Raw genomic sequence first — 26,632 nt, 5'->3', positions numbered from 1 at the left:
ATGTGCCTTGTTGTGTTCTTTGTGGTGGCTGGGAGTTGGCAGCCACCATGTGTCCATCCCTAGGGGGATTGTTGACTAAATGTGTGGACACCCATCATGGAGTTCGATGCAATGGGGCTGTGCGAACATGGCAACGTGGTTGGGTCTTCAAAACAGTGGCGTTTGAAACGTGAATTAGAATAGAATGAGATATCTTGCCATTTGCAACGACGTGGATGGAACTGGAGGGTATTATGTTGAGTGAAATAAGTCAAACAGAGAAAGACATGTATCATATGACCTCACAGATATGAGGAATTCTTAATTGCAGGAAACAAACTGAGGGTTGCTGGAGTGGGGGGTGGGGTGGGAGGGATGGGGTGACTGGGCGATAGACACTGGGGAGGGTATGTGCTCTGGTAAGTGCTGTGAATTGTGCAAGACTGTTGAATCTCAGATCTGTACCTCTGAAACAAATAATGCAATATATGTTAAGAAAAAAAAAAGAAGAAGAAGAAGGTAGCAGGAGGGGAAGAATGAAGCGGGGGAAATCGGAGGGGTAGACGAACCATGAGAGACGATGGACTCTGAAAAACAAACAGGGTTCTAGAGGGGAGGGGGGTGGGAGGATGGGTTAGCCTGGTGGTGGATATTGAGGAGGGCACATTCTGCATGGAGCACTGGGTGTTATGCACAAACAATGAATCATGGAACACTTCATCTAAAACTAATGATGTAATGTATGGGGATTAACATAAGAATAAAAAAAAAGAATAGAATGAGATATATAATCCAACCCCAATTACATAAATTAAAATTACAGGCCACAAGAACCACACTATGCATTTTGTAAGACTGAGGGAGGGTGGGAAAAGGGAAGAGAAGGAAGAAAGAAAGGAAGGGAGGGACACAGGGAGGAAGGGAAGGGGGAGGGAGAAAAGAAGGATTCTGTACAAATCGGTGATGATAATGATGCATTTGACATTGAACCTCTGCACCTAAGGTCTAAAGGGAGTAAAAAATAAGCTTGTTAAATTGCCAAGCCACACTTTGCATTGACAGTGTCTAGAGGCTGAGCCCCTCTGTGGGGCTAGGAAAGCTGTGTGCATTTTGTGTGTCCCCGCTCACTGTGGCCACCTTATGATACTATTCTATATCCCTGAATTGTTAAGTCAGACGCTTAATCTAACTCAACTGTGACTGATTCTTGCTTGATTCCACACTCCCCTGCAATGCACAGAATTGGCTCAGGACCTCAGAGAGGCTGTGACGTGGGTCCAAAACTGTCATCAGGTGTGGCTTGGAAAGTTGGTGTGTCCTCCACCCGGTGCCCTTGCTCTTGGGGTGGTTGATCCTGGCTAAAAACCGAGGTCAGGGAGTGGCTCCAATTTTGTCAGTGGGAGGATCTTCCCCATGCATTCCACACACCAGATAAGCATCTAATTGTTGGCTACAGAGAGGCTGGCTGTGGGTTACCTTTTATTAGTAATCATAATGATGATGATGATGACAATGCAACCATTTATTGAGTGCCTGACACCTCGCTGCATTCATTGCATGCCTCGTCTCTCCCAGTTATGACAGCAGCCTCAAGAGGGAGGCCCTCAACAAATCAGGAGGCTGAGGGGCAGTCAGGTTGGGTGAATTTGGCTCAATTTCTGCAGCTGGTACATGTGGGAGCCGGGATATGAATCAAAGGAGTAGGAGGCCTGAGCCTATGCCCAAAACTACACTGTGCTCCAGCCAACAGAAGCAAACATAGGGGCGCTGGGCCAAAGCCAGGGAGCCCTGATTGTGGCAGTGGTGAGAGAGGGAGGGGCTGAGGAGAGGGAAGAAAGGAGTGTGTCGGGAAGGGGAGGAGGAGAGACTGAGCTTTATAAAAAGAGAGCAAAAGAGATTTAAAGACAAGTTCAGATGTAAAGAGACTCAGAAACAGAGGGAGCTTTGGGGAGCTTTCTAGAAAGAGGGAGAGTGAAAGAGAACCATAAAGAAAGGTTCTGAAGGAGGACCTAAGGGAGATGGAGAGAGGGACTCAGTAAGATAGATAGGAAGACAGGGACAGACAGACAGACAGACAGACAGAGAGCAAGGAAGGAAGGATTCCTGCCCTGGGAGTTTTAAGGGGAGAGTTGGGAAATCCCAGGTTCCCTAATGACCCTCAATCTCACTCTCCCCCAACTTCCAGATGCCTAAGTGCCCCCACCCCACCCCTAGGTTTTGCAGCTAGACCTCCAGAGCCCCCAGCTCCCTTCCCTCAGGCCCTGGTCTGAGGTCCCCCCAACCCACCCCCACCCCAGAGAATGTCCCTCCTATACTAAAGAACAGACAGGCTGGGTTCAAATCTGTGTCTATTTCCAATTCTGAGCATTAAAGGAGAGAATGCACATAAAGGCAAGGGCACAGAGCCTGGCACAGAATGGGCGTGTAAAAATAATAGTTTCTGTGATTATTATGACCATTATTACTATTGTCCTGGAGTTCCTTGAGCCGCCCACAGAGGTGCAAAAAGAGCCATTGTGCCACATCAGCATCTCCTGGGAGCTTGTTAGAAAGTGTAAATTCTTGCCCTCACCCCACCCCTAGACCAACTGAATCAGGAGTTGCATCTTAACAAGATCCACTGGTGATTCATGCGCACTTTTGAGTTTGAGATGCGCTCCTAGGCACACAGGAAGAAGGAACTTTAAACCCGAGGTGTGAGAATCCACCACTTGCTCTAGGGCGCCACCTTGAGGCCTGTTGAAGATCTGACTCTGGAAAGCCGTGGACGTGGAGTCCCACAACTCTGGGTGCAGTTCCCAGGCTGCTCAACTTTGGAACTTTGGGCAAGTTACTTGATCTCTCTGAGCCATGGATAGGTCACACTTCTTACCTGTAACACCGAGGTCACAACTGCACCTCATGCACAGTTCCTGCTGCAGAGTTGGTGCTGAAAAAAATGTTCTACTGCTTTCAGAATGCACCACCGTTTCTGAGAAGGAGCCTGGGCATAATTTAGAAGGCAGACTACTGAATCCATAGTGTTATGGGTTAAATTGTGTCCCCCAAAAAGGTATGCTGAGGTTCTAATCCTGGGACTTCAGAGTGTAACCTTATTTGGAAATAGGGTCATTGCAGATGTAATTATCTAACATGAGGTCATACTGGAGTAGGGTGGACTCTGAATACAATACGACTGGTGTCTTTATAAGAAGAGGGAAGACAAGGTGAAGACATACACACAGGGCATAAGGTCATGTGAAGACAGAGGCAGAGATTGGGGTGATGCAGCTGCAAGCCAAGGGATGCCAAGGATTGACAGTCACCGTCAGATGCTAGAAGAGGCAAGGGAAGATTCTACCCAGAGTCCCAGAGGGAGCACGGTTCTGCTGGCACCTTGATCTTGGACTTCTGGCCTCCAGAACTGTGAGAGAATACATTTCTGTTGTTTTAAGCCCCACAGTCTGTGCAACATTATTACAGGTTGTTAAAGGTTGATCTTCTGTGTAAGTCAGATAAAAGGTATCAGAATATCTCAAGAACCCTTTCCCTGAGAGGGAGAAATTAAACACAGATCTACTTTATAACCGAAGATACACAAACGGCCAACAAGTACATGAAAAGATGCTCAACTTCTTTGGTCACAAGAGAAATGCAACTTAAAACTGCAATGAGACACTTGTACACACCAATCAGATTGGATAAAACAATTTTTTAAATCCCTCCAAACTCCTAAGTGTAGCAGATGAGATGTAGAGCAACCCGAACTCCCACACATTGTTGCTGTCAGTGTAAAATGGTACAACCACTCTGGAGAAAGATTGGGTGGCTTCTTACAACACATGATCTACTCTGTGCCTAGCAGTCTCCCTGGTAGGTATTCCTCTAGGAGAAAAGAAAGCACATGTCCGCACAAAGACTTCTACACAAATGTTCACAGTAGCTTTATTTGTAATAGCCCCAAACTGTAAACAACCTAGGTGTCCATCAACAGGAGAAAGGATAAACCAACTGCGGCATACTCAAACAATGGGATATGCCTCAGCGATCACTAAGAACAAATGACTGCTATATGAGGGAACTCAAGATGAAAGGAGTCTTACACAAAAAAGTACACACTTACGTCTCCATTTATAGGATGTTCCAGAACAAGCAAAGCAACTCTATGGTGGGCAGAAATCAGAATGCTGCTTGCCTCTTGGGGTGGAGGACAGGCAGAACTGAACGTTCTGCGCTCTGTGAGGGGTTTGGTCAAAACTCACTGAAAAGTACCACTTACATTTTGTGCAATTCATTGTATGTGAATTTTACCTTAGAAAAGAAACATTAAGTTTGAGTTGTAGTACATGACATGTGTTTGAGAGTTTAGGATGAAGTGTACTGATGTTTGTGACCTACTATGAAATGCATCAAAAGTAGTTGAATAGATGGATGGGCAGTCAGATGGATGGATGGATGGATGGATGGATGGATGGATGGATGGATGGATCAACAGACATGTGATAAAGCAAGTATAGCAAATTGTGAATGGTGGAATGTAGGTATCAGGTATATGGGTATGCTGCAAATCTCTTCTGACTTTGCTATGTGTTTGAAAATGTTCATAATTGAAGTGTTGAGGGGAAATCAGACATGTGTCTAGTTGAATTGCAGTAACTGATTTCTTCTCCATCTTAATTGCCACCACCTTAGCCGGAGCTGCTCTCCTTTCTCCCCTGGACATTCATTTATTCATTCAACAAACACTTACTGAGCACCTACTATGTTCCAAGCACTGTTCTAGGTTTCCAGATCATAGCGCTGAATAAGCTGGAGAAAGTCTGTTTTTGTGTAGCTTTTTTTTTTTTTTTTTTCTAGAGGAGGAGAAAGACCATGACTAAGTACGTAATATTGGGAACATTAAATACTATGAAGGTGAATAAAGCAAGCTGGGTAAGAAGATAGAGGGTGCTGGCGGTGGGGGTGGGGGTGTTATTCCCCACTGGCTGGTCAGGAGAGGCTTCTCTAGGAGGTAACTGAGATCGCAGATGAGGCAGCAAGGGAGGGAGTCTTGGGGTTGTCAGGGGATGCTCCAGGATGTGTGGGTGACACACTGGACTATTGCAAACACTCTCTCCGCTTCCCCGCGCTGGTCTCTGCATTATTTGCCCTGCTCTACCCCTCATCTGTTCTCCCACAGAAAACAGAGGAGGATTAGCACTGTTTACAGGGAAGGAGGCACCTCCTATTCTGCAGGTCTGGGGCAGGGACTATCAGGCTGAGTAGGGCTTGTGGTGGAGTTTGGTGGTGGGGATGGAAGAAGCTGGATCACTCAGCTTAATAGTGAGAAGAACTCAGGGTCCCTGGGTGGATGTCTAGGAGGTAAAGGTGGAGGAGGAGAGATGTGACAAGGAAGAGGAAAGAGGAGTGAGCAGTGCAGCTACAAGGGGGATGGGAGACCTCAAGGGTCTTTCAGGAGCCAGCATGCTGAAAGTTCAAGGCTGAAGTCCTTACTTGGAAGACGACCTTTGTTGGCAAACCCCACCATCCATGAGCTTCCTACACTTGGGACTGCCTGGGCCAGCATTTTGTGTGGAAATCGAAAAGTGTGTCCCTTCAGGTGACATTGGGATTCTGAGGTGCTGTAGATGGCAGGGCTAGAACTAGTCATGGGGACCAGGGGAGGACTTGACTGAAGTCCCTTTTCTGCTTAAACACCAGTGATGGCTTCTCACTACTTTTAGGATAAAGCCCAAACTTGTCACCAGAGCCTTCAGGGGCTGGCATGGTCTGGGCTCTGTTAGTGCCCCACTTTCCAGCCTAGTGAAGCAGCACTCCTCTGCCCCATGCCCCAGATGAGGCCTGAGTTGGAGGAGTTCCTTGGGGAACTTAAAAGGAGAGTGTTTGCTTTTTTTTTTTTTTTAATAAATTGTCTATAATCACTTTTTGTTTCACTTGCAAAGGAGGAGGAGAAAGAGGAGGAGGGGGAGAAGGAGAAAGAGAAAATTTGCAAAAATGAAAAATCCTAATAAAGAACACTTCCTAGACACACACATTGATTGAGTAAATCCAGTGGGTCCATAAATCAGTGAGTTAAATTCTCTTGGATTGTAGAGCATACTCAAGATTCTCTATCAAGTATGGTTTATTATTTACTTTTAATTTAGACCAAAGGTAAAAGAGGTTGTGTTCATCATATGACACCTTTGCTGACACATTGTTATCAAGGTCTCTTTCTTGTTTTATTATATTATCTTATTTTATTATATAATTTCTTCAATCCATTTTTCCCCCATCCCTTGTTCTTATTCCCTTCCTCCTGTGGGTCAAAACTAGAGGCAAATGAGGTATTTTGCCTCAGGAGCAAAATTTAAGGAGTAGCCAAAAACCTCAGAAATCAAGAAAAACAATATTTTAAAAAGTCAAAATGAACACAAACAAGTCCACACAGGGATCTGGCTGCACAGTATGATTCACACGCCCCGCCCTAATCCCCAGTCCCGCTGGATGCTGTCTTTATTTTAAATCTTTGTACTTAGTTCACCATAGATTGTTGCATTAATTTTGAGTTTTTAAAACATTGCATTAAAATAGTATTTATTCTTGATTACTGAGGTTTTTGATGCATGCTTATGTTTATGCCCAAGACCCTCTTTCCCCCCAACTCCTGCTCTTATGAGCTTTCCCGCAGGTAACCATCCTCTTATGTTTCATTCATATCTTTGTGTCTTTCATGTTTCTTATTGCCATGAGTGTGCCAAACTACTGAATCTGAGGGCACAGATCTTCATGAGATTCCCCTTGTTTCAGACACCAGCTGCAGTTTGGGGGGGTCCACAGGGTCACCCCCACTTGAGCCCAGCTAGCTACAAACTTGGAGTCCCCACAGACTCCCTCCGGCTTAACAAATCACAGGAAGGGCTATGATTACAGTTCTATTATGAAGAATACAAATCAGGCCAAATGAAAAGATGCATAAAGTGAGGTCTAGGAAGGTCCCAAACATCTCTGTGTCCTCAGGATTTGTCACCCTCCCAGCACATCAGTGTGTGTGTGTGTGTGTGTGTGTGTGTGTGTGTGTGTGTGTTGATAACCAGTAAGCTCATCAGAGCTTTGAAGTCCAGAGTTTTTATTGGGGTTTCATTACAGATGCGTGGTTGATCGAATCATGGACCATGTGATTGAACTCAGTCCAGTCTTCTTTCCTCCCTAGGCTGATATCAAGTGACCCAAAGCCCCAACCTTCTAATCACATGGTCGGTCTTTCAAGTGTGACCCTGGGGCCCTGCCATATAAAAAAGACACTTCTATCACTCCAAAGGTTTAGAGCTTATTTCCCAAGAACAGGGGACTGAAACCAGCCAAATTCTATTTATTACACATTTACAAAATGTGTAAGGATTTTTGGGTTGTGCATATGCTTTTTTTTTTTTTTTTAAGATTTTATTTTTAAGAAATGTCTACACCCAATGTGGGGCTTGAACTCACAACCCTCAAGATCAGGAGCACACACTCCATCGACTAAGCCAGCCCGGTGTCTCTTGTGCATATGTTTGTTGTTTTTTATAAGATTTTATTTATTTATTTGACAGAGAGAGAGAGACAGAGCACAAGATAGGGAGTGGGAGAGGGAGAAGGAGGCTCCCCACTGAGCAGGGAGTCGATGTGGGGTTTGGGGCTCCATCCCAGAACCCCAGGATCATGACCTGAGCCAAAGGCAGATGCTTAACCAACTGAGCCACCCAGACACGCTTTTTGTGCATATGTTTTTAATGCATGTAAATGATATTGGTTATATGCCCCAAATCACACTTTAATTTTTTTTTCACTCAAGACTGTGCTCTTAAGATCCATCCATGATTGGGGTGCCTGGGTGGCTCAGTCACTAAGCATCTGCCTTCAGCTCAGGTCATGATCCCAGGGTCTGGGATCGAGCCCCGCGTCGGGCTCCCTGCTCGGCGGGGAGCCTGCTTCTGCCTCTCCCACTCCCCCTGCTGTGTTGCCTCTCTCACTGTGTCAAATAAATAAATAAAACCTTAAAAAAAAAAGATCCATCCATGGTTGATATATATACACCTAATCTGCTGTTTTTAACTAGTGCATTGTTCCCCACAGGCGGGGCGGGGCGGGGGGGAGCACCCACCACACCCTATCATCCACTACCCCGGGGATGGATACCGAGGTTGCCTCCAGCTCCTCACTTCCATGAACAGGGCTTTGTAAGTGTCCCCTTAGAATCTGTGTGACAATTTCTTTGGGATCTGTGGAGATTCAAAATATATCCACAACTTCTCAACACTCTTCTCTCCAAAAGTTGGAACTGAATTCCCTTCTCTTTGAGTATAGGTTGGACTTACTCACTTCTCATGAACAGAATGTGGCAGAAGTGACAGTGTATGTTAGTAGGTCATAAAAGGCGCTGCCTCTCTCCCTCCTCCCTCTCTTTCCCTACTGCCCTCCCTCCCTCTCTCTCTCTCACCCTCTCTCCCTCCTTCCTGCCTCCTTCCCTCTCTCTCACCCTCTCTTCCTCCTTCCTTCCTCCTTCCCTCTCTCTCTCACCCTCTCTTTCCCTCCTGCCCTCCCTCCCTCTCTCTCTCTCACCCTCTCTCTCCCTCCCTCTCAGCTCACTTGCTCTGGGGGAAGCTAACCGCCCATGTCCTGAGGACACTCCACAGCCCACATGGTGAAGTTCACAAGGTGAAGAACTGAGGCCTCCAGCCAACAGTCACTGGAGTGACCCCCCCAGGAAGGAGACCGTCCAGCCCCAGTGGAACCTGCAGGTGACCGCAGCCCTGGTTGACATCTTGACTATAATCTAGTGAGACACCCTGAGCTAGAACCACCCAGGTAGCTGCTCTTAGATTCCTGATCCTCAGAAACTGTGTAAGATTTTTTTTTAAGCTTATTGTATTAAACTGATACATTTGGGGCGAATTGCTACCTAGCAACTGGTGACTAATACAGCATCTAAACCAAGGAGTGGATGTGCTGGGTAATAGCGTGGGCATACGGTTAATCTGACCAAGAAGAGCCTTGAGTGGCTTTGTCCTCCACATTCCATGAGCAGAACCAAGGACCCCTGGAGTTCAGGTTACTGCTGCTTCTTAACATGACCCAGCTTCCCCTGCAATCTAATCGGTGTAAAATAATACCCTGCATATTAAACTTGCATTTCTCGAATTGTTGAGGACCTTGAGCCCCTCTTCACTTGCTTGCTACCCGAAAACATGGCTCTTAACTTTCAGAAAACACGAAATATTCTAAAACAGTCACTCTAACAGCTCTAATTTATCTAGAACAAACACGTTGACACAGTTTGCATAGCGTCATCTTCATTAATGGTTCCTATTTTGTAGATGATCGTAAGAAACCTATGGTCACCAGGGAGCTTCCAGCAAATAAACCATCCAGGAGTTAATTCTGTGACGACAAGCTATTGCATATGAATACACTCAGCTTAACCAGGAACTTGTGACACCAGGCAAAATTGTTGTGCTGTGTTGTTGCTGCTGTTTTTCTTCAAACCTTCATAGCTGATTGGAATATATATATTTTAAATTTTTTTTAATTAAGTAAACTCTGCCCCCAACGTGGGGCTCAAACTCATGACCCCGAGATCAAGTGTGGCATGCTCCACCAACGGAGCCAGCCAGGCGCTCCAGACTGTATTTTTTAACTGTTTACTTCATCTTTTCCATAAAGGAGAACGCCCACACCAGTGCTGTGTTCTTTTTTTTTAAGATTTTATTTATTTATTTATTTATTTATTTATTTATTTATTTATTTATTTAAGACTTTATTTATTTGACAGAGAGAGACACAGCAAGAGAGGGAACACAAGCAGGGGGAGTGGGAGAGGGAGAAGCAGGCTTCCCACGGAGCAGGGAGCCCAATGCGGGGCTCGATCCCAGGACTCTGGGATCATGACCTGAGCCGAAGGCAGATGCTCAACGACTGAGCCACCCGGGCGCCCCAGCAGTGCTGTGAAGTTCTCAAAGGCACTTGTGCACCTTTTTTCTCCTACATGTTCTCATTACGTGCCATTGTGCACATAAGCACATGGCTTTAGGTTTTCTTTCCTTGCTGCTTAGGCTGGATTTGACCATTTGGAGCTTATCATGTTCCATTCTGTTGGGAGCAAAGGGATAGAGAACATTCAATGCAGGTGCCATCCCAGAGACCTCTGGAAATGGTACAGAAGGAAGAGGCGTGTTCCCTCTGATCTTGGGTCTGGGAGCTGTGCATCTCCATGTGTGGGGGTTATGTGAGTGCCAGAGACTGGCCAGTTACTTTGAGGAACACTGAGGTGCACGAATGAAGGAAATGAAACCGCCCTGTGGTCTCACCAGCCAGAGAAAACCATTGTCGACATTTTCCTCCGTGAGGCAAGATAGCAGAATGGTAAGCGTACAACCTTGCGGGAGCCAAAGCGCCTGATCCCAACCGTAGCTCGGCTATGTAATGGATGTGTGTGAAATGGCAAGAAAAAGAGTACAACCTCAAGGGGTTGTTTCAAGGATAATTGAACATAATACCCAACAAAGCTTTGTGTTTGGGCTTGGGTTTCAAGAAAAAAATTGTGAGGAAATCACTCCACCAAACACTCCTCCGGGGCAATAGGCAAAGAAGAGTGAAATTGTTCATCTCCACAATTAGGAGTCTGTGGTGAGTTTTAATAGCTTTTTAAAACAATGCACCTTAAGAAATAAGCCAGGGAACTTCAGGGCTGTATCATTTACCTCCGCTGATAACAATTACGAGAGTCATTACTAATTTTCACACTTAGTCATTGTTTTATAACTTATGCAGTTGACTAAATGGTGTGTCGCAAACTTTGTAACCAACTCAAGCATTAGGGGAGTCTTCTTTAACATTTTATTTTTAATTGTGGTAAAAAACACAGACCATGAAATTTACGATCTTATCCATTTTTCCCCATCTTATCCATTTTTAACAGTACAGTTCAGCAGTGTCAAGTCCATTCATGTTTTTGCTCATTCACATTGTCTCCAGAGCTTTCTCATCTTGCAAAACTGAAACTCTGTATCCATTACACATTTTAACTCCCCATTCCCCCTCTCCTTGCCCGCCCCCCCAGAAGCCAATGTTCTATTTTATCTGTTTGAATTTAACTATTTTAGATATCTCCTATTAATACTTGTCTTTTTGTGACCGGCTTATCTCACTTCACATAATGCCCTTAAGGTTCATCCATATGTAGCATGTGATAGGATATCCTTTTTAAAGGCTGAATAATATTCCATTTTTTGGATACATGACATTTTGTTTATCCATTCATTCATCAATGGGTTGTTTTCACCTTCTGGCTGTCATCCATAATGCTTCTATGAGCAGGAATGTGCAAATATCTTTTCCAGACCCTGCTCTCAATTCTTTTGAATATATACCCATAAGTGGGATTAGGGGGGTCTTCGATTATATAAAAAGGAAAAGAAGGTATAAAGTTTCATCAGCTGGGACGCCTGGGTGGTTCATTCAGTTAAGCATCTGCCTTCGGCTCGGGTCATGATCCCAGGGTCCTGGGGTGGAGCCCCGCATCGGGCTCCCTGCTCAGCGGGAAGCCTGCTTCTCCCTCTGCCTGCCACTCCCCCTGCTTGTGCTTGCTTTCTCTCTGACAAATAAAAAATAAATAAAATCTTTTTAAAAAATCAAGCTTCGTTAGTACCAAGTGTGTGTGTGGGTGTTTTGTTGTGTTTTGTTTTGTTTCTATGAGCGTCCCTCGAGTCAGGCTGCCTGGGTTCAAATCTCAGCTCTACCACTTACCTGCTATGTGCCTTTAGACAAGTCACTTCACTTCTCTGCCCTCAGTTTTTCCATCTGCAAAGAAGAATATTAACAGAACCTACAACCTTCAGGCTTTTGTGAAGGTCAGTGATTAGATATACACAAAGTATTTTTTTAAATGCTTATAAAAGGAACAAACAATTGATACATGTAACAACCTGGATGGATCTCCGGGGCATTACCATGAGTGGGGAAAACCCCAATTTCAGAGTGGTACACACCGTATGATCCCATTTATATAACATTCTCAAAGTCGCAGAATTCTAGTGACAGAGAACAGACCAGTGGTTGTCAGGGCTTGAGGGTAGGGGGAAGCGTGTGGTCCCTAAGGGATAGCACGAGACCCTTTTCTTCCTGGTGATGCAACAGTTGTGTATCCTGATGATGGTGATGGGAGAGTCAGAGAGAGAGATGTTAGAAATGATGAAATTCGAGTAAGATCTGTGCCCCACTTACTATTGTAGCAAAGTCAGCTTTCTGGTTTTGACAAAGTACTATGGTTATGAGAGATGTGATTGAGGGAAACTGGCTGAGGGCTACTTGAGAATTCTCTGTACTTCTTTGTGGCTCCTTGCGACTCTTGAACTACTTCAAAATAAAACGTTATACTAAAAACTGCGTCTGGCCCACTGGAAGTGCTCAATGAGCTTTAGTCATCATGGTCGTAGATCTCCCTATATGCAGCTTTCATCTGGGTCTTATTTGCCCTCTTTTCAGTTTCTTTTCTGGTCAACTCTAAGCTGGCCAAAATGAATAACAAGGTCCCTGGGGGAGGGGAAAAAAAATGCCTCCCACTAAATTCTCCCAGACTGAAAGACTTCCCAACAGAAAGCTTTATAGCCACAGATATAATTATGATTCATCTGTAAGTTTCACACCAGTCATTGTTTTATAACTTATGTAATTATCTAAACAGTATTTCACAAACCTTGAAACTACCCAGGCATTGCAGGTCTTCCGTGCTTATAACAGGAAAAAGAATTAACCAAGTGTTCCGAACACCAGGAGACGCCTTAGTTTGCTGGGATCCCAGCCCGGTGGCTAAAGACAAAAGAGAAATAAGAACACAACTTTGCACTTACCTATTTATGCGCAACGAAACCTTTGAAAATGACCCAAGTAACGTATTCTAGCTGAAGAAGGGGGAGGACAGGACAGAAGGGGGATATGGTCATGATTTATCACTCTATACTCTTAAATAAACATACTTTATTTTTGTACCATGTAGAAATAGTACCTATTCAAAAAATTAAGTAGAAATGATGTTTTACACACACACACACACACACATACATGCACAGATTCTCATGCAAGTCTCTCTGGGTTCAAACCTGGCTATTTCTTTTTCTTTTTCTTTTTAGAGAGAGAGGGAGGGGAGAGGCAGAGGGAGAGCGAGAATCCTAAGTAGGCTCCACGCCCAGCATGGAGCCAGATGGGGCGGGGGGGGGGGGGACAGAGGGAAGGGGCTCAATCTCATGACCCTGAGATCATGACTTGAGCCAAAATCAAGAGTCTGATGCGTAGCCAACTGAGCCACCCAGGCTCCCTGATTTCTCCAACTTATTAAATCATTACATTGGTAGCAATAGTTGGAGGTTACGGTGGCTGAGCTCTGAGGCAGAAATACTCAGTCTCTTGCCCAGGGTCTCTCAGGAGTGGGTCTGACCCCAGAGGCCACACTCTTAGCCCTTCCCTTTAGAACCTGAGAGACCCAAGATCAGGATCAGGACCTGAGCCCACCAGGGGCAAAGCTCAGGTGGCCTCCTCTTCCTGCCACCACCTGGGATACACCTGCCCGTCTGTCCCCTGTCTAGCTCCAGAACTGGGTGCTGGGGCCCACAGTGACCCACCCCAGGGAACCTGGGGCCCCTTCTTTGTCCCTTACCCCCACAACCTCTCTCTCCCTGTGTGTGTCTCCAGCTCCACAGGAGGCAGTGTAGCCTAGTGGTTAGGAACACACAGTGGGGACGGCGTGGGGCTGAGGGTTCAGATCCCAGCTCTACCACTTACCAGCTTAGTCGCCCACAAACAGCTCTTAGCTTCTCTGTGCTTCATTTTATCATCTGTACAGTAGGGACGGTAACGGCTTCTATTTCAGAGGATGTTGAGGAGATTACGCCAGTTAACATTGTGAGGAGCCTAGAATAGTACAAAGTAAGAACTGTCTGTATAGGGCGCCTGGGTGGCTCAGTTGGTTAAGCGACTGCCTTCGGCTCAGGTCATGATCCTGGAGTCCCGGATCGAGTCCCACATCGGGCTCCCTGCTGAGCAGGGAGTCTGCTTCTCCCTCTGACCCTCTTCCCTCTCGTGCTCTCTCTCTCATTCTCTCTCTCTCTCAAATAAATAAATAAAATCTAAAAAAAAAAAAGAACTGTCTGTATAATCTAGAAGTAGGTTTATATGGAGGTGCTCTGTGACCCTGATGTCAGTGTATGACCATTACTGTGTTTAGTGGCTCGATTTCTCTGATCTCTTTATGTCTGAGTCTTTCTGTATCCATGTGTCCTCTTTTTTTCTCCGCTGGGGTCACGAACTCTGCTGCCTCCTAGGGCCAGGCAGGTAATGTAAATGCGGGAAGCCTTTGGGTGTGGGCCAGGGAACCTGCAGACTGCCCCCAGGGCGGTGGCCACTCAGAGCCTACTGCTGATGGAAAATGTCCCTGGAAATGCAGACTCGATGTTGACTTTTCAACAGAAGCTTGAAATCTGATCCATCGATGCTGGTGGCTAATTAAAAAAAAAAAAATGCCCAGGGATGCCTGAGTGGCTCAGACGGTTAAGTGTCTGCCTTCAGCTCAGGTCATGATCCTGGGGTCCTGGGATTGAGCCCCGCATTGCATTGGGCTCCCTGCTCAGTGGGGAGTCTGCTTGTCCCTCTCCCTCTGCCCCTCACTCCCCTGCTCCAGCTCTCTCTCTCTCACTCTGTTCTCTTCCTCAAATAAATAAATGAAATATTTTTTTTTAAATGCCCAGAATTGAGAGCCCAGAATAAACTCACACATATGTGGTCAACTGATCTTAGACAAGGGTGCCAAGAATACACAATGGGGAAAGGACAGCCTTTCCGACAAATGGTGTGAGGAGAATTGGATATCCACATGCAAAGGAATGAAATTGGATCGCTATCTTACACACTACACAAAAATCAACTCAAAATGGATTAAAGAGGGGCACCTGGGTGGCTCAGTCAGTGAAGCATCTGCCTTTGGCTCAGTCATGATCTCAGGAAGCTGGAATCAAGTCCTGGGTTGGGCTCCCTGCTCAGCGGGGAGTCTGCTTCTCCCTATCCCTCTGATCTTGTCCCTGCTTGTTCTCTCTCTCTCTCTGTCTCAAATAAATAAAATCTTAAAAAAAAAAAATGGATTAAAGGTTTAAACAGAAGACCTGAACCTGTCCAACTCCTGGAAGAAAATAGAGGGGAAGGGCGCCTGGGTGGCTCAGTTGGTTAAGCGACTGCCTTCGGCTCAGGTCATGATCCTGGAGTCCCGGGATCGAGTCCCGCATCAGGCTCCCTGCTCAGCAGGGAGTCTGCTTCTCCCTCTGACCCTCCCCCGTCTCATGTGCTCTCTCTCATTCTCTCTCTCTCAAATAAATAAATAAAATCTTTAAAAAAAAAGAGAGAGAAAATAGAGGGGAAGAATCTTCATGACAGGGGCGCCTGAGTGGCTCAGTTGGTTAAGCGACTGCCTTCGGCTCAGGTCATGATCCTGGAGTCCCGGGATCGAGTCCCGCATCGGGCTCCCTGCTCGGCGGGGGGTCTGCTTCTCCCTCTGACCCTCCTCCCTCTCATGCTCTCTGTCTCTCATTCTCTCTCTCTCAAATAAATAAATAAAATCTTTAAAAAAATAATAATAAAAAAAAAAGAATCTTCATGACATTGATCTTGGCAATGATTTCTTGAATATGACACCAAAGAACAGGCAAACAAACAAAAAATAGACAAAAAATAGGCAGGTGGAATCACATCAAACTAAAACTTTTCTGCCCAGCAAAGGGAACCATCTCCAGTGACAGGTGACCTACGGAGTTTGAGCAAACACTGGTAGACCATACAATTGATAAGGGGTTAATATCCAAACTATATGAGGACCTTCAGTTCCTCAATAGCAAAAACCAACAAAAAGCAACAAAACAAAACAAAAACACAAATAACCTGATTTACAAATGGGCAAAGGACTAGAATAGACATTTCTCCAAAGAAGACATTGAAATGACCACCAGGTATATGAAACAATGATCAATGTCACTAATCATCGGGGAAACGGAGATCAAAACCACAGGGAGATATATCACCTGACACCCGTTAGGATGGCGATTATGAAAACAAAGACAAAAACAGAGATGAGAAGGGTTGGTGAGGATGTGGGGATATTGGAACGCTTGTTCACTGCTGGTGGGAACATAAATGGTGCAACTGCGATGGGAAACAGTGTGGCGGTTTCTCAAAAAATTAAAAGTAGAGCTACTGTATGATCAGCTATCTCACTTCTGGTTATTTATTCAAAGGAATTGAAATCAGAGTCCCTAGAGACATTTATTTGTGTGTGAAAACAACCCAAGTGTCCATCAACAGATGAATAGATAAAGAAAATATAGTATATTCACACAATAGAATATTATTCAGCTTTAAAAAAGGAAATCCTGACGTGTGACAACATGGATGAACCTGAGGGGCATTGTGTTAACTGAAATAAGCCAGTCCCAGAAATACTGCATGATTACACTTATATGGGATATCTAACCACCAACACACACTTTTTTGTTTAAGAGTGGATTTCATATGTTCCTAATAAGGAACAAACTGGCAGCTGAATTTGCTAAGCTAGGGTGGTGAAGTCAAGATTCGGTTTTGGTTGTTTTTTTTTTAAGATTTTATTTATTCATTTGACAGAGATAGATACAGTGAGAGAGAGAACACAAGCAGGGGGAGTGGGAGAGAGAGAAGCAGGCTTCCTGCAGAGCAGGGAGCCCGAGGTGGGGCTTGATCCCAGGACCCTGGGATCATGACCTGAGCCGAAGGCAGACGCTTAACGACTGAGCCACCCAGGCGCCCCAAGATTTGGTTTTTGATTGAGTTCTATGTACTATATTTTCTCACTTCGTGAGTTCCTGATGGCCAAGGTGAATACCATAAGAACCCTCCAAGATGTTGCTGAATTTTTTTTTAAAGATTTTATCTCTCTCTCTCAAATAAATAAATAAAATCTTTAAAATTTTATTTTAAGGGAGGGGCAGAGGAAGTGGGAGAAGCAGACTCTCTGCAGATCAGGGAGCCTTACTCGGATCCCAGGATGCTGGGATCAGGATCTGAGCCCAAGGCAGATGCTTAACTGACTGAGCTACCCAGCCAGGCATCCCCTGAATTTGTTTGTATCTATTTTGAACTACACAGAAACCTCCTGTCTTTGCATTAGCATCACATTTTGTGAAACACTGTTTCAGATATTTGCAAAGTAATATTAATATTAACAACAAAAGTGAACACTTATGAAGTACTTCCCATTGTGACTGGCTCGGTGTTATTTAGAAACTTCCCAATATTCTGTGAGACAAGTAATATAGTTATTCCCATTTCACAGATAAGAAACAGAGGCACAGAGAGACTTGGTAATGTGCCCACGGTCACCCGGCTAGTGAATGGCAGAGCCGGGATTTGAACCCTGACAGTCTGGGTTCCAGAGTCCGTCTCTTAATCACTGTAAAATCAGTTTGGAAATTGTTTCTGTTACTGGATATCAGTGGTTAGTAAGGGCATTACTTCTTTCCTTCTTGAGGGCATTTGTTCACTTGGTGAATATTTGCTGACTACCTACCACGTTCCAGGCATTCATTGTTCTTGGCCCTGGCGATGCAAGGGTGACCTGGGCAGGGATGTTTTGTCCTCATGGAGGAGCTGATGTTCCGGTGGAGGAGACGGACACCATGAACAAGTGAATCACTAACGTGTCATGTGATTTTTTGCGGTAGACAAAATAATGCCCCCCAGCAAAGATGTCCTGTGAATTTATGATCTTACTTGGGGACTTTGCAGATGTCATTAAAGATCTTGAGATGAGGTGATTAACCCGGATTACACAAAGGCTCTTCTTTTTTTTTTTTTTTTAAGATTTTATTTATTTATTTGACAGAGAGAGACACAGCGAGAGAGGGAACACAACCAGGGGGAGTGGGAGAGGGAAAAGCAGGCTTCCCGCTGAGCAGGGAGCCCAATGTGGGGCTCAATCCCAGGACCCTGGGATCATGACCTGAGCCGAAGGCAGACGCTTAACGACTGAGACACTCAGGCGCCCCTACAAAGGCTCTTCCAAGAGAGAGGCAAGAGCATTAGAGTTAGACAAGGCAATGTGACACTGGAAGCAGAATTGCTGGCTGTGAGCATGGAGGAAGGGACCGCTGGCCAAGGAATGCAGGTGTCTCTAGAAGCTACAAAAAGCAAGGAAGTGGCTTCTCCCCTAGAGCCTCCAGAATGAATCGGTCCAATGAGATTGTCTTTGGACTTCTGGCCTTCCGAACTATAAGAGATTAAATCTGTGTTGTTTAAAGACAGTAAATTTGTGATACTTTCTTACAGCAGCAATAGGAAATTGGTATAGATTTATATACTGATAATAAGTTTTATACTAATAATGATGGTATATATGCTGATAATAAGGGTAAAATAATGGAGCCATTCTAGACAGAGGGCTGTCAGGGAAGGATCCTCTGGGGAGGGGACATTTAAGAAACCTGAATAAAGGGGTGCCTGGGTGGCTCAGTTGGCTAAGCGTCTGCCTTCGGCTCAGGTCATGATCCCAGGGTCCTGGGCTCAAGCCCTGCATTGGGCTCCCTGCTCCGTGGGAGGCCTGCTTCTCCCTCTCCCACTCCCCCTGCTTGTGTTCCCTCTCTTGCTGTCTCTCTCTCTGTCAAATAAATAAATAAAATCTTAAAAAAAAAAAAAAGAATGAATAAGGACAGTGTAGAGAGACAGTGGGCAGAGAGCATTCTGGGTAGAAGCAGCAGCAAGTGCAAAGATCCTGAGGTGGGAACATGTTTTATATACCTAAGAAGCAGCAAGGAGGCAGGTACGGCTGCAGTGGGCAGAGGGCAGAGGGAGGAAGATGAAGTCAAAGCAGGAACAAAAAGGGAGAGGATCATGGGTGGGCCTTTGGGTCACAGTGAAAATTCTAGCTTCTACTCTGAGTGTGATCAAAAGTTTTTCGGACCAAGTGTGCGTGTTAAATAGTTTTCTCCTGCAGTTGAGGGCCATTGTAGATCAGCCCAGCCAAGGATCTGCTGTTTCTAGAGCTTTTTTTTTTTTAGAGAGCAGTGACACTTCTGGGGGCCAAGATAAACAGGAAAAAAAAAATGTCACTGCGCCCCCTCCCCCACCTCCACAACCAGTTTACAAAGTGCTTCGGCAGGGACACCTGGGTGGCTCAGTTGGTTAAGCATCTGCCCTCAGCTCAGGTCATCATCCCAGGATCCTGGGATCGAGTCCCGCATCAGGCTCCCTGCTTGTCGGGGGAGCCTGCTTCTCCTTCTGCCTGCTCGTTCCCCCTGCTAGTGCGCTCGCTCTCTCTCTCTCTCTCTGACAAATAAATAAGTAAATTCTTTTTTTTAAAAAGTGCTTCTAGGGGCGCCTCGGTGGCTCAGTCGTTGGGCGTCTGCCTTCGGCTTAGGTCATGATCCCAGGGTCCTGGGATCAAGTCCCGCTTCGGGCTCCCTGCTCAGCGGGAAGCCGCTTCTCCCTCTCCCACTCCCCCTGCTGTGTTCCTTCTCTCGCTTTGTCTCTCTCTGTCAAATAAATAAATAAAATTTTTTTTTAAAGATTTTATTTATTTATTTGAGACAGAGAGAATGAGAGACAGAGAGCATGAGAGGGAGGAGGGTCAGAGGGAGAAGCAGACTCCCTGCTATGCAGGGAGCCCGATGTGGGACTCGATCCCGGGACTCCAGGATCATGACCTGAGCCGAAGGCAGTCGCTTAACCAACTGAGCCACCCAGGCGCCCAATAAATAAAATTCTTTAAAAAAAAAAAAGTGCTTCTGGCAGTTTCCACTTAAGATCACTTGATACCACTTAAGCTTTGATCCCATTTGATTTGATTCCTATTTTCTCCAAATCAGCCCTATCCAATCAAAATATAATATGAGCCAAATATTGGGGTGCCTGGGTGGCTCAGTCGGTTAAGCGCGTCTGCCTTGGAGTGAGGTCATGATTTCCAGATCCTGGGATCAAGCCCCACATCAGGCTTCCTGCTCAACAGTGAGTCTGCTTCCCTCTCTCTCTCTCTCTCTCCCTCTGCCCCTCTCCACCGCTCATTCTCTCTCTCTCTCAAATAAATAAATAAAATCTTAAAAAAATATATGAGCCAGGGGCGCCTGGGTGGCTCAGTCGTTAAGCGTCTGCCTTCGGCTCAGGTCATGATCCCAGGGTCCTGGGATCGAGCCCCGCGTCGGGCTCCCTGCTCCGCGGGAAGCCTGCTTCTCCCTCTCCCATTCCCCCTGCTTGTATTCCCTCTCTCGCTGTGTCTCTCTCTGTCAAATAAATAAATAAAATCTTTAAAAAATATATATATGAGCCAAATATGTAATTTAAAATTTTCTAGTAGCCAAGTTTAAAAAAAAAAAGAGTAGGAAGCAAGTGAAATTTTAGTTTTAGTAATGTTTTTATTTTAACCCAACATGTCCAAATTATGATCATTCCAACATGTGATCAGTATAAAATTAATAATAAGATAGCTTACATTCTTTTATACCAGGTCTTCAAAGTCTAGTCAGTATTTTACCCCTACAGCAGCGTCCCTATCTAAACGCTAAATTTTCATCAGAAATAATTGCTTTCTAAGCAGCCTATAAAACTTCAACTTGAAAAAGTAGATTCACGTACCCAGATTGTTCCAAATGTACTTAAAACCTTTTCAACAACTGAATCGAGATTCAGTGTTTACATTTAAATTAGGTAAAATTGAATAAAAGTTAAAAGTCAGTTCCTCAACTACACCCGCCTTGTTTCAAGTGCTCAGTAACCACCCATGGCTGGTGGTTGTTGTATTGGATGAAGCAGATCTAAATCCGCCCGGCAGGAAATGTCTCAGTCACTTCTGGGGTTCCCTATCCTCCTCTGCAAAGTGGTGACAGATAACTCAACTTGGCTGGCGCTAGAAAAATGGCGGAAGTCCAGGCCTTTGGTGCACAGGGACGCCATCTTAATTTCTGTTGCTTTGATGTTTGCTGAGGTCCCTCTCAAACCCTGTTGCTGCAGAAGGACCAGGAGATGCACCCCCCCCCATTGGTGGTCTCCACACCCACAGCCATCCTCCCATTATACATGTGGTCAGGATACATTTTCTGTGGCTCCCCAGGCTGGAGTAAGCTAAACTCTCTCTCTCCAGTAAAACCCCCTCTCTCCATTCTCCCCCATTCCAGGCAGACCCCAGGATTGGCCAGCTCAGTGCTGGCCTCTCTCTTGCCTGGGACAGGAACAGACAAGGGAGATGTCCACATGAGGCTTTGTGGGGGTTTTCGTACTGAATCCCCCATTGCTTTTTTTTTTTTTAAAGCTTTTATTTATTTGACAGAGAAAGAGAGAGAGCACAAGTAGGGGGAGGGGCAGGCAGAGGGAGAGGGAGAAGCAGACTCTCCCCTGAGCAGACAGCCAGATGTGGGGCTCCATCCCAGGACACTGAGATCAGGACTTGAGCCAAAAGCAGACACTTATCAGACTGAGCCACCCAGGTGCCCCTCCACATTGCTCTTAATAAAGAAGAAAAACACTTCACTTCTCTTCAGGTAATATAATCTGCCCCAATGTAGATTTAGTTATTAAGTGAGACAGGGGTTGGGGTCATTTGGCAGGAGCCACATCCTCTGGGAATAGACTTAAGCAGGCAGGAGTGGGAGTGGAGAGGGTCTGGAGAGGGAGAGAGGAGCCGAGGTGGGTGACCTGCTAGGTCTGAATTATGTTTCCGAGGTGCCTCCCGGAGGGCCTGCAGGTGAACTGAGAGCCAGAGGGGACTCGTGAACGGGGTGCCACTTCTGCAGAATGGGGCCTAGGGACTGGGGTGGGGCAGGCTGGGTGGAAATTCACACTCCCTTTTGTCTGCGTTTTTAAAATGACTACCAGGATGCATGGTGATTTCTCCATCTGTGTCCCTATCTATCTGTCTCTGTCTCATTTTCGGTCTCTGGCTCTCGTCTCTGTCTCTCTCTCTGCCTTTATCTCTTCCTCCTGTTCTCTCCCCCTGTCTCTGTTCCTCTCCATCTCATCGGCTCTGTGATTTTATTTCTCTCTCTGCTCATCTCTGTCTCTTTTTGTCTCTGCCTCTGTCCACCCCCCACCCCAGCCTGAGCTCTGAGCCAGGGAGCCCCATTCCCCAGCCCACACTCCAAACCATTTCCACCTGCCAGGCCAGAAGCATCTCCATGGAGTAACTCTCCCACAGCTCTGTCCTGGACCCATCCCCAAATAAGTGGGTCACTTCCGTCTGACCTTGGGCAGGACAGGGCATAGGAGAGGCCATGAAACAGGGACAGAGACATGACGTCTACTTTCTTCTCTTTTCTTTCAGCTGCCCAGCCCTGGGCCACAGCACTGGCCCCAACCTGCCTCCTGCCACTGTCCAGACCTTAGTCACGTCTGGGTGGTTGTGAGACCTGAGCCCCCCCTGCACCCCCGCCCCTCTTCCTTGCCTCCTCTGTCCTTGTGGTCAGAGCTGCTGGTCCCAGGACCAGGGCAGGGTTGGGGGTCTGTGTGCCACCAGGAGGCTGAATGCAGGCAGATAAATGGAGACAGATCTAGAGAACCAGAGTGGCACTAAGAGACAGCAACAGACAGAGATAGGGTCAGAAAGACAGAGATGAGGCCAGAGAGAGGCAGAGAGAAGCACAGACATTCATGCTTCATCATCATGGTCATCTGTTGCCCAACCCCTCATCAGAGCCGTCCATACCTGCTCCTTAGGTGATCTCACCCAACCCCACGGCTCTAAACACCACCTCTCCCCTATGACTCCCCACTGCTTCTCAGCAGCTCTGACCTCTGCCTGCACCTCTGCCTGCCCATGCACCCAACCGCTTGGCTCCTGACGGGCATCCCCAGCTCAGCCCTTGCCCCCACATCTCCTTACACGCCTCCACAAATAGTCAGCCCAAGCCTCTGAGGCACCATTCTCGCCTCCTTTCCCCTCCCCCCGCCACTTTCCTCCCCTTGGTGAGTATGTCGGTTCTACCTCCAAAGTGAGCCCTTCGTCCGTTCATTCCTCTTCTTCCTGGACCACAGCATCGCCCACCTGGGCTGTTGCCACCTCCCACCTCCGTGTTGGTCTCCGCTCCCTTCTCATTCTCCACGCAGGATGTCTCTTAAAAGTAAATAAGATCATGTTACTCCCCCTACCCCTGTCCTTAAAATCCATTGCACTTAAATAAACCCAAACTTCTTCCCCAGCACGGAAACCCCTGCACAATCTGCCCTGTTCCTTCTCCTTGCTCTGCCTTGCACACACCGAGTTCTCCCTTTTTCCTGCAAGGCTCACATGGCATGGTGGCTGTCAGCCTAAATGTCCCCTCCTCTGACTCCCCAACCACCCCCTTGTCTGCAGAAAGCCCCCTGCCCCGGTCATTCTACCATCACCTGGGTTCTCTGCACACAGGTGACTACCAGATATTTCCTTTTAGTTTTTCTGTTTGTCTGTCTCCCCTACTGGGATGTGAGCTCCATGAGCGCTAGAATTTCCTTGTTCCTTCCTGCATCTCAAGTGCAGACAGCAGAGCTCAGAGCAAGGCAGGTGCGCAATTGCTCTTTACTGAGCAAGGGCTTCATCGTGCTCCCACTGACTGGGCACCTACTACATGCTTGGCACTGTGCCAAGGCACTTTCTCTGCCTTCTCTTTTTGGATAGATATTTTGGGAGTGAGGAACAATAGTTCCCTGATTTTACAGATGGGAAAATGGAGCCTCAGAGGGATGCAGTTCCCAAGATAGACCATGATGCAGTCTGGATTTGAACCCGGGAAGGTTTGCTGCGGAAACATAGTAGGGAGACAGAGGGAGGGAGGGAGAATGAGAGATTTAATAAGAGAGAAAATAAGAGAACATAAGAGAGAGAAAATGAAAGAAAAAGAGAGAATAAGAACACGAGGGAATGAGAGAGCGAGAACCAAGAAACAAGTGGGACCCTGAGTCCAGGTTGTCCTCACTGGCTCACTGCTCCTGGCACCTCTGGCCCCCTGACGGCAGCCTGGCACAGCTGGAAACTGGCAGCACCTGACCCCAGGAATGTGTCCCTGGGGGCAGGCCGGCCCAGCGGGGGATGCTTATAAGTCCCACAGGGGCCCCTGCAGGAAGCAGCCTGTGGGAGAGCAGCCCAGCGCAGGATCCCAGAGCCCAGAGGCAGCCAGGTGAGTGTCCCTGTGGTCTCCGCCCCGCCCACCGCCCCAAGAGCGAAGTCTCCCCACAACTCCACGCCACTGTGAATCTCAGCCTCGGGACCCTGTGCCTCCATGTCTCCTCCCCAGAGAGGTCTCTCACTCTCTCTCTCTGGTTAAGAGTGTCTCTTCCTTTCTCTCTCCGGCTCCGCTAGTTTCTCTGTTTCTCTGATGTCTCTGTCCATGACTCTGGCTCTCCCTCTGTCTCTGGTTATCTCTTGCAAGTGCTGTCTCAGTCCCCTCCGATCCGCACCGCCCTGTCTCCATGCTCCTACTCTCCCAGTTTAGAGATAGAATGACACTTCCTCCATACCTTCCTGTCCATCTAATTCTCTCTCTTTCCGCTTCTCTCTCCCTCTCCCTTTATCTCTCACTCCAAATCTCTCTAGGCTCTGTGGCTCTGGGCGAGGATCTCAGACCTACGATGTGTGTGTTGGGGGGCAGGGGTGGCATAGGACCTTGTCTGACCAATACTATCCTAGGGGGACAGGAAGAGAGGGAGACAGAGATGGAGGGAGAGATTTGAGCTCTAGGTCCCCCCAGACTCATCACCCTCTTGTGCAGGTGCTGACGGCATGACCACAGCAGGAAACCCCTGGGGCTGTTTCCTGGGGTACCTCATCCTCGGTGTCACAGGTATCTGAGTGTGTGTGTGTGTGTGTGTGTGTGTGTGTGACTGTCTGTGCCTTGGGGCACAGTGTCTGTTCCTGCGCAGCCATGACTCAGTGTCCTCCTAGGTATGACTAAAGCTGCCTATGTGACCTACCACGTGCCGTGCTCTCTGGTTACACACACGTGATTCCTCGTATCATAGGGAGTTTGTGCGTGTGCTGCCGATGCATTGTGTGTGTGGCTTTGCACGCCTCTGTGTGTGACACATTGTGATGAGCTGTGTGGTCGAACCGGTGAGAGGCGGTGCGTTACTGGGCGAAGGATTCTGGCGGTCTGTGCCTGTAAATATCCCGTGGAGTGACAACGACGGCGGATGATGCTGTGAGGACGTGGGAAGCCCAGGGTGCCGCTAACAGGGAGACTGTGCTTCTGGAGGAGTCACCCATTTCGGGTAATATGTGCCTACCTCCTGAGTCTCTGATCCACGGACCCCCAGAGACCCACGTCACGGGGCGACGTGATGTGGTTTCCCTGTGGGCCGACTTGTTGCTGGTGGGACTGTGGAGGAGGCTGAGCCGGGGAAGGCGGGACACTGAAGGCCACAAAGAGCGACACTGTTTCCTTGAGCGTCTGGCTGTCACCCTTGTCTCTGCACCCTGTTTGAGGGTTTCTGCCTGTTCTGGGGGACTGTGGCCCGGGTAGTACACGAGCCTGGCGTGGTGCGTGCGTGCGTATGTGCGTGTGTTTGTGTGTTGAGGGAGGGAGGGAGGGAGAGACAGACGGAGAGAGATACCAAATGGATCTTGGAGATGGGTGTGGCTGGCTCAAAGCTGCAACTCGCCTCTCGACAAGACACCCCTTTCCTCTACTCTGATCTCCCATCCCACCCCAAGAAACCTGATCTGGTCCGTAAAAGCCCTGCACCAGGACCCCGCCCCCAGGAGGCCTGGTCCCACCTCCCGAGCCTAACTCGGCATCCCTGACTCCGCCCCTAGGAGCCCTGACTCTGCCCTCAGGATCCCTGACTCCACCCATGAGGCCTTGGTCACGCCCTCGCACCACAGCCTCCCCCGACGCACTGGTCACGCCCCCTGCACCGTGAACCCCCTCAGACCCCGCCCTCAGGAGCCCTAGTCCTGCTTTTTGAGCCTGCCCCCCATCCTAGCCCACGCCCCTGCACCGATCCCTGCCCTTAGGAGCCCTGGTTCCACCCAGAGACCATCCCCAGACCTGACTACACCCCTGAAGCCCTAACCACGCCCTTAGTCCGTGGCCACGCCCCCAGGAGCCTTGTTCCACCCCGAGCCCGCCCCTAGCCCTGACCCGCCCTCAGGATCCTTGGCCTCGGGTGGCGGCGGCGACATCATCAACGGCGAGGACTGCAGCCCGCACTCGCAGCCCTGGCAGGCGGCACTGTTCACGGAAAACGAATTCTTCTGCGGGGGCGTTCTGGTGCATCCGCAATGGGTGCTGTCAGCGGCACACTGTTTCCAGGAGTGAGTGCGGGGCGGGGTGGGGCGGAGGCGGAGCCTGGGGCGGGGGAGGGGAGGAACACGGGACCTGGATGTACTGTTAGCTGGGGGAGGGGCCTAATATCAGGCTCCGCCTCCGTGCTAAGAGTGGAAACCTCTGTGAAGAGAGACTCTGCGAGGGAAGTGGGGGCTGTTGCTTTGGAAAGACAGCCCGGGGTCGAAATCCCATCTCAGTTGCCGAGTCACTAGTGGATTAAGACAAATTCTTGTTGCTGGATTATTGATTGTGTGAATGAGGATTTGAGATCATGGCTGGGTAGCTCTTAGCGCCGTGCTTAGCGAGGAGGATGGGGTTGGGGTAAATGGGTGGAGATGGGGTTGTGCCTGAGGGTGACAATGGAG

At 47.6% G+C, this 26,632-nt stretch overlaps 1 protein-coding gene across 1 annotated transcript in view; it reads left to right on the top strand.

The window, feature by feature from the left end:
• Positions 1 to 24,721: 24,721 nt before the first annotated feature.
• LOC123323622 (kallikrein-4-like) overlaps positions 24,722 to 26,632 on the top strand; it is a 3,173-nt gene continuing 1,262 nt past the window's right edge. Inside the window, exons 1-2 of the mRNA XM_044912059.1 lie at positions 24,722 to 24,782; positions 26,092 to 26,254. Coding sequence (XP_044767994.1) covers positions 24,722 to 24,782; positions 26,092 to 26,254 — 224 coding nt within the window. The remainder of the gene's footprint in view (positions 24,783 to 26,091; positions 26,255 to 26,632) is intronic.

Source organism: Neomonachus schauinslandi, unplaced genomic scaffold (genome assembly GCF_002201575.2).
Source record: "Neomonachus schauinslandi unplaced genomic scaffold, ASM220157v2 HiC_scaffold_45, whole genome shotgun sequence".
Classification (NCBI taxonomy): Eukaryota; Metazoa; Chordata; class Mammalia; order Carnivora; family Phocidae; genus Neomonachus; species Neomonachus schauinslandi.
The sequence above is the reverse complement of the archived record's forward strand: the minus strand, read 5'-3'. Positions and strand labels throughout refer to the sequence as shown.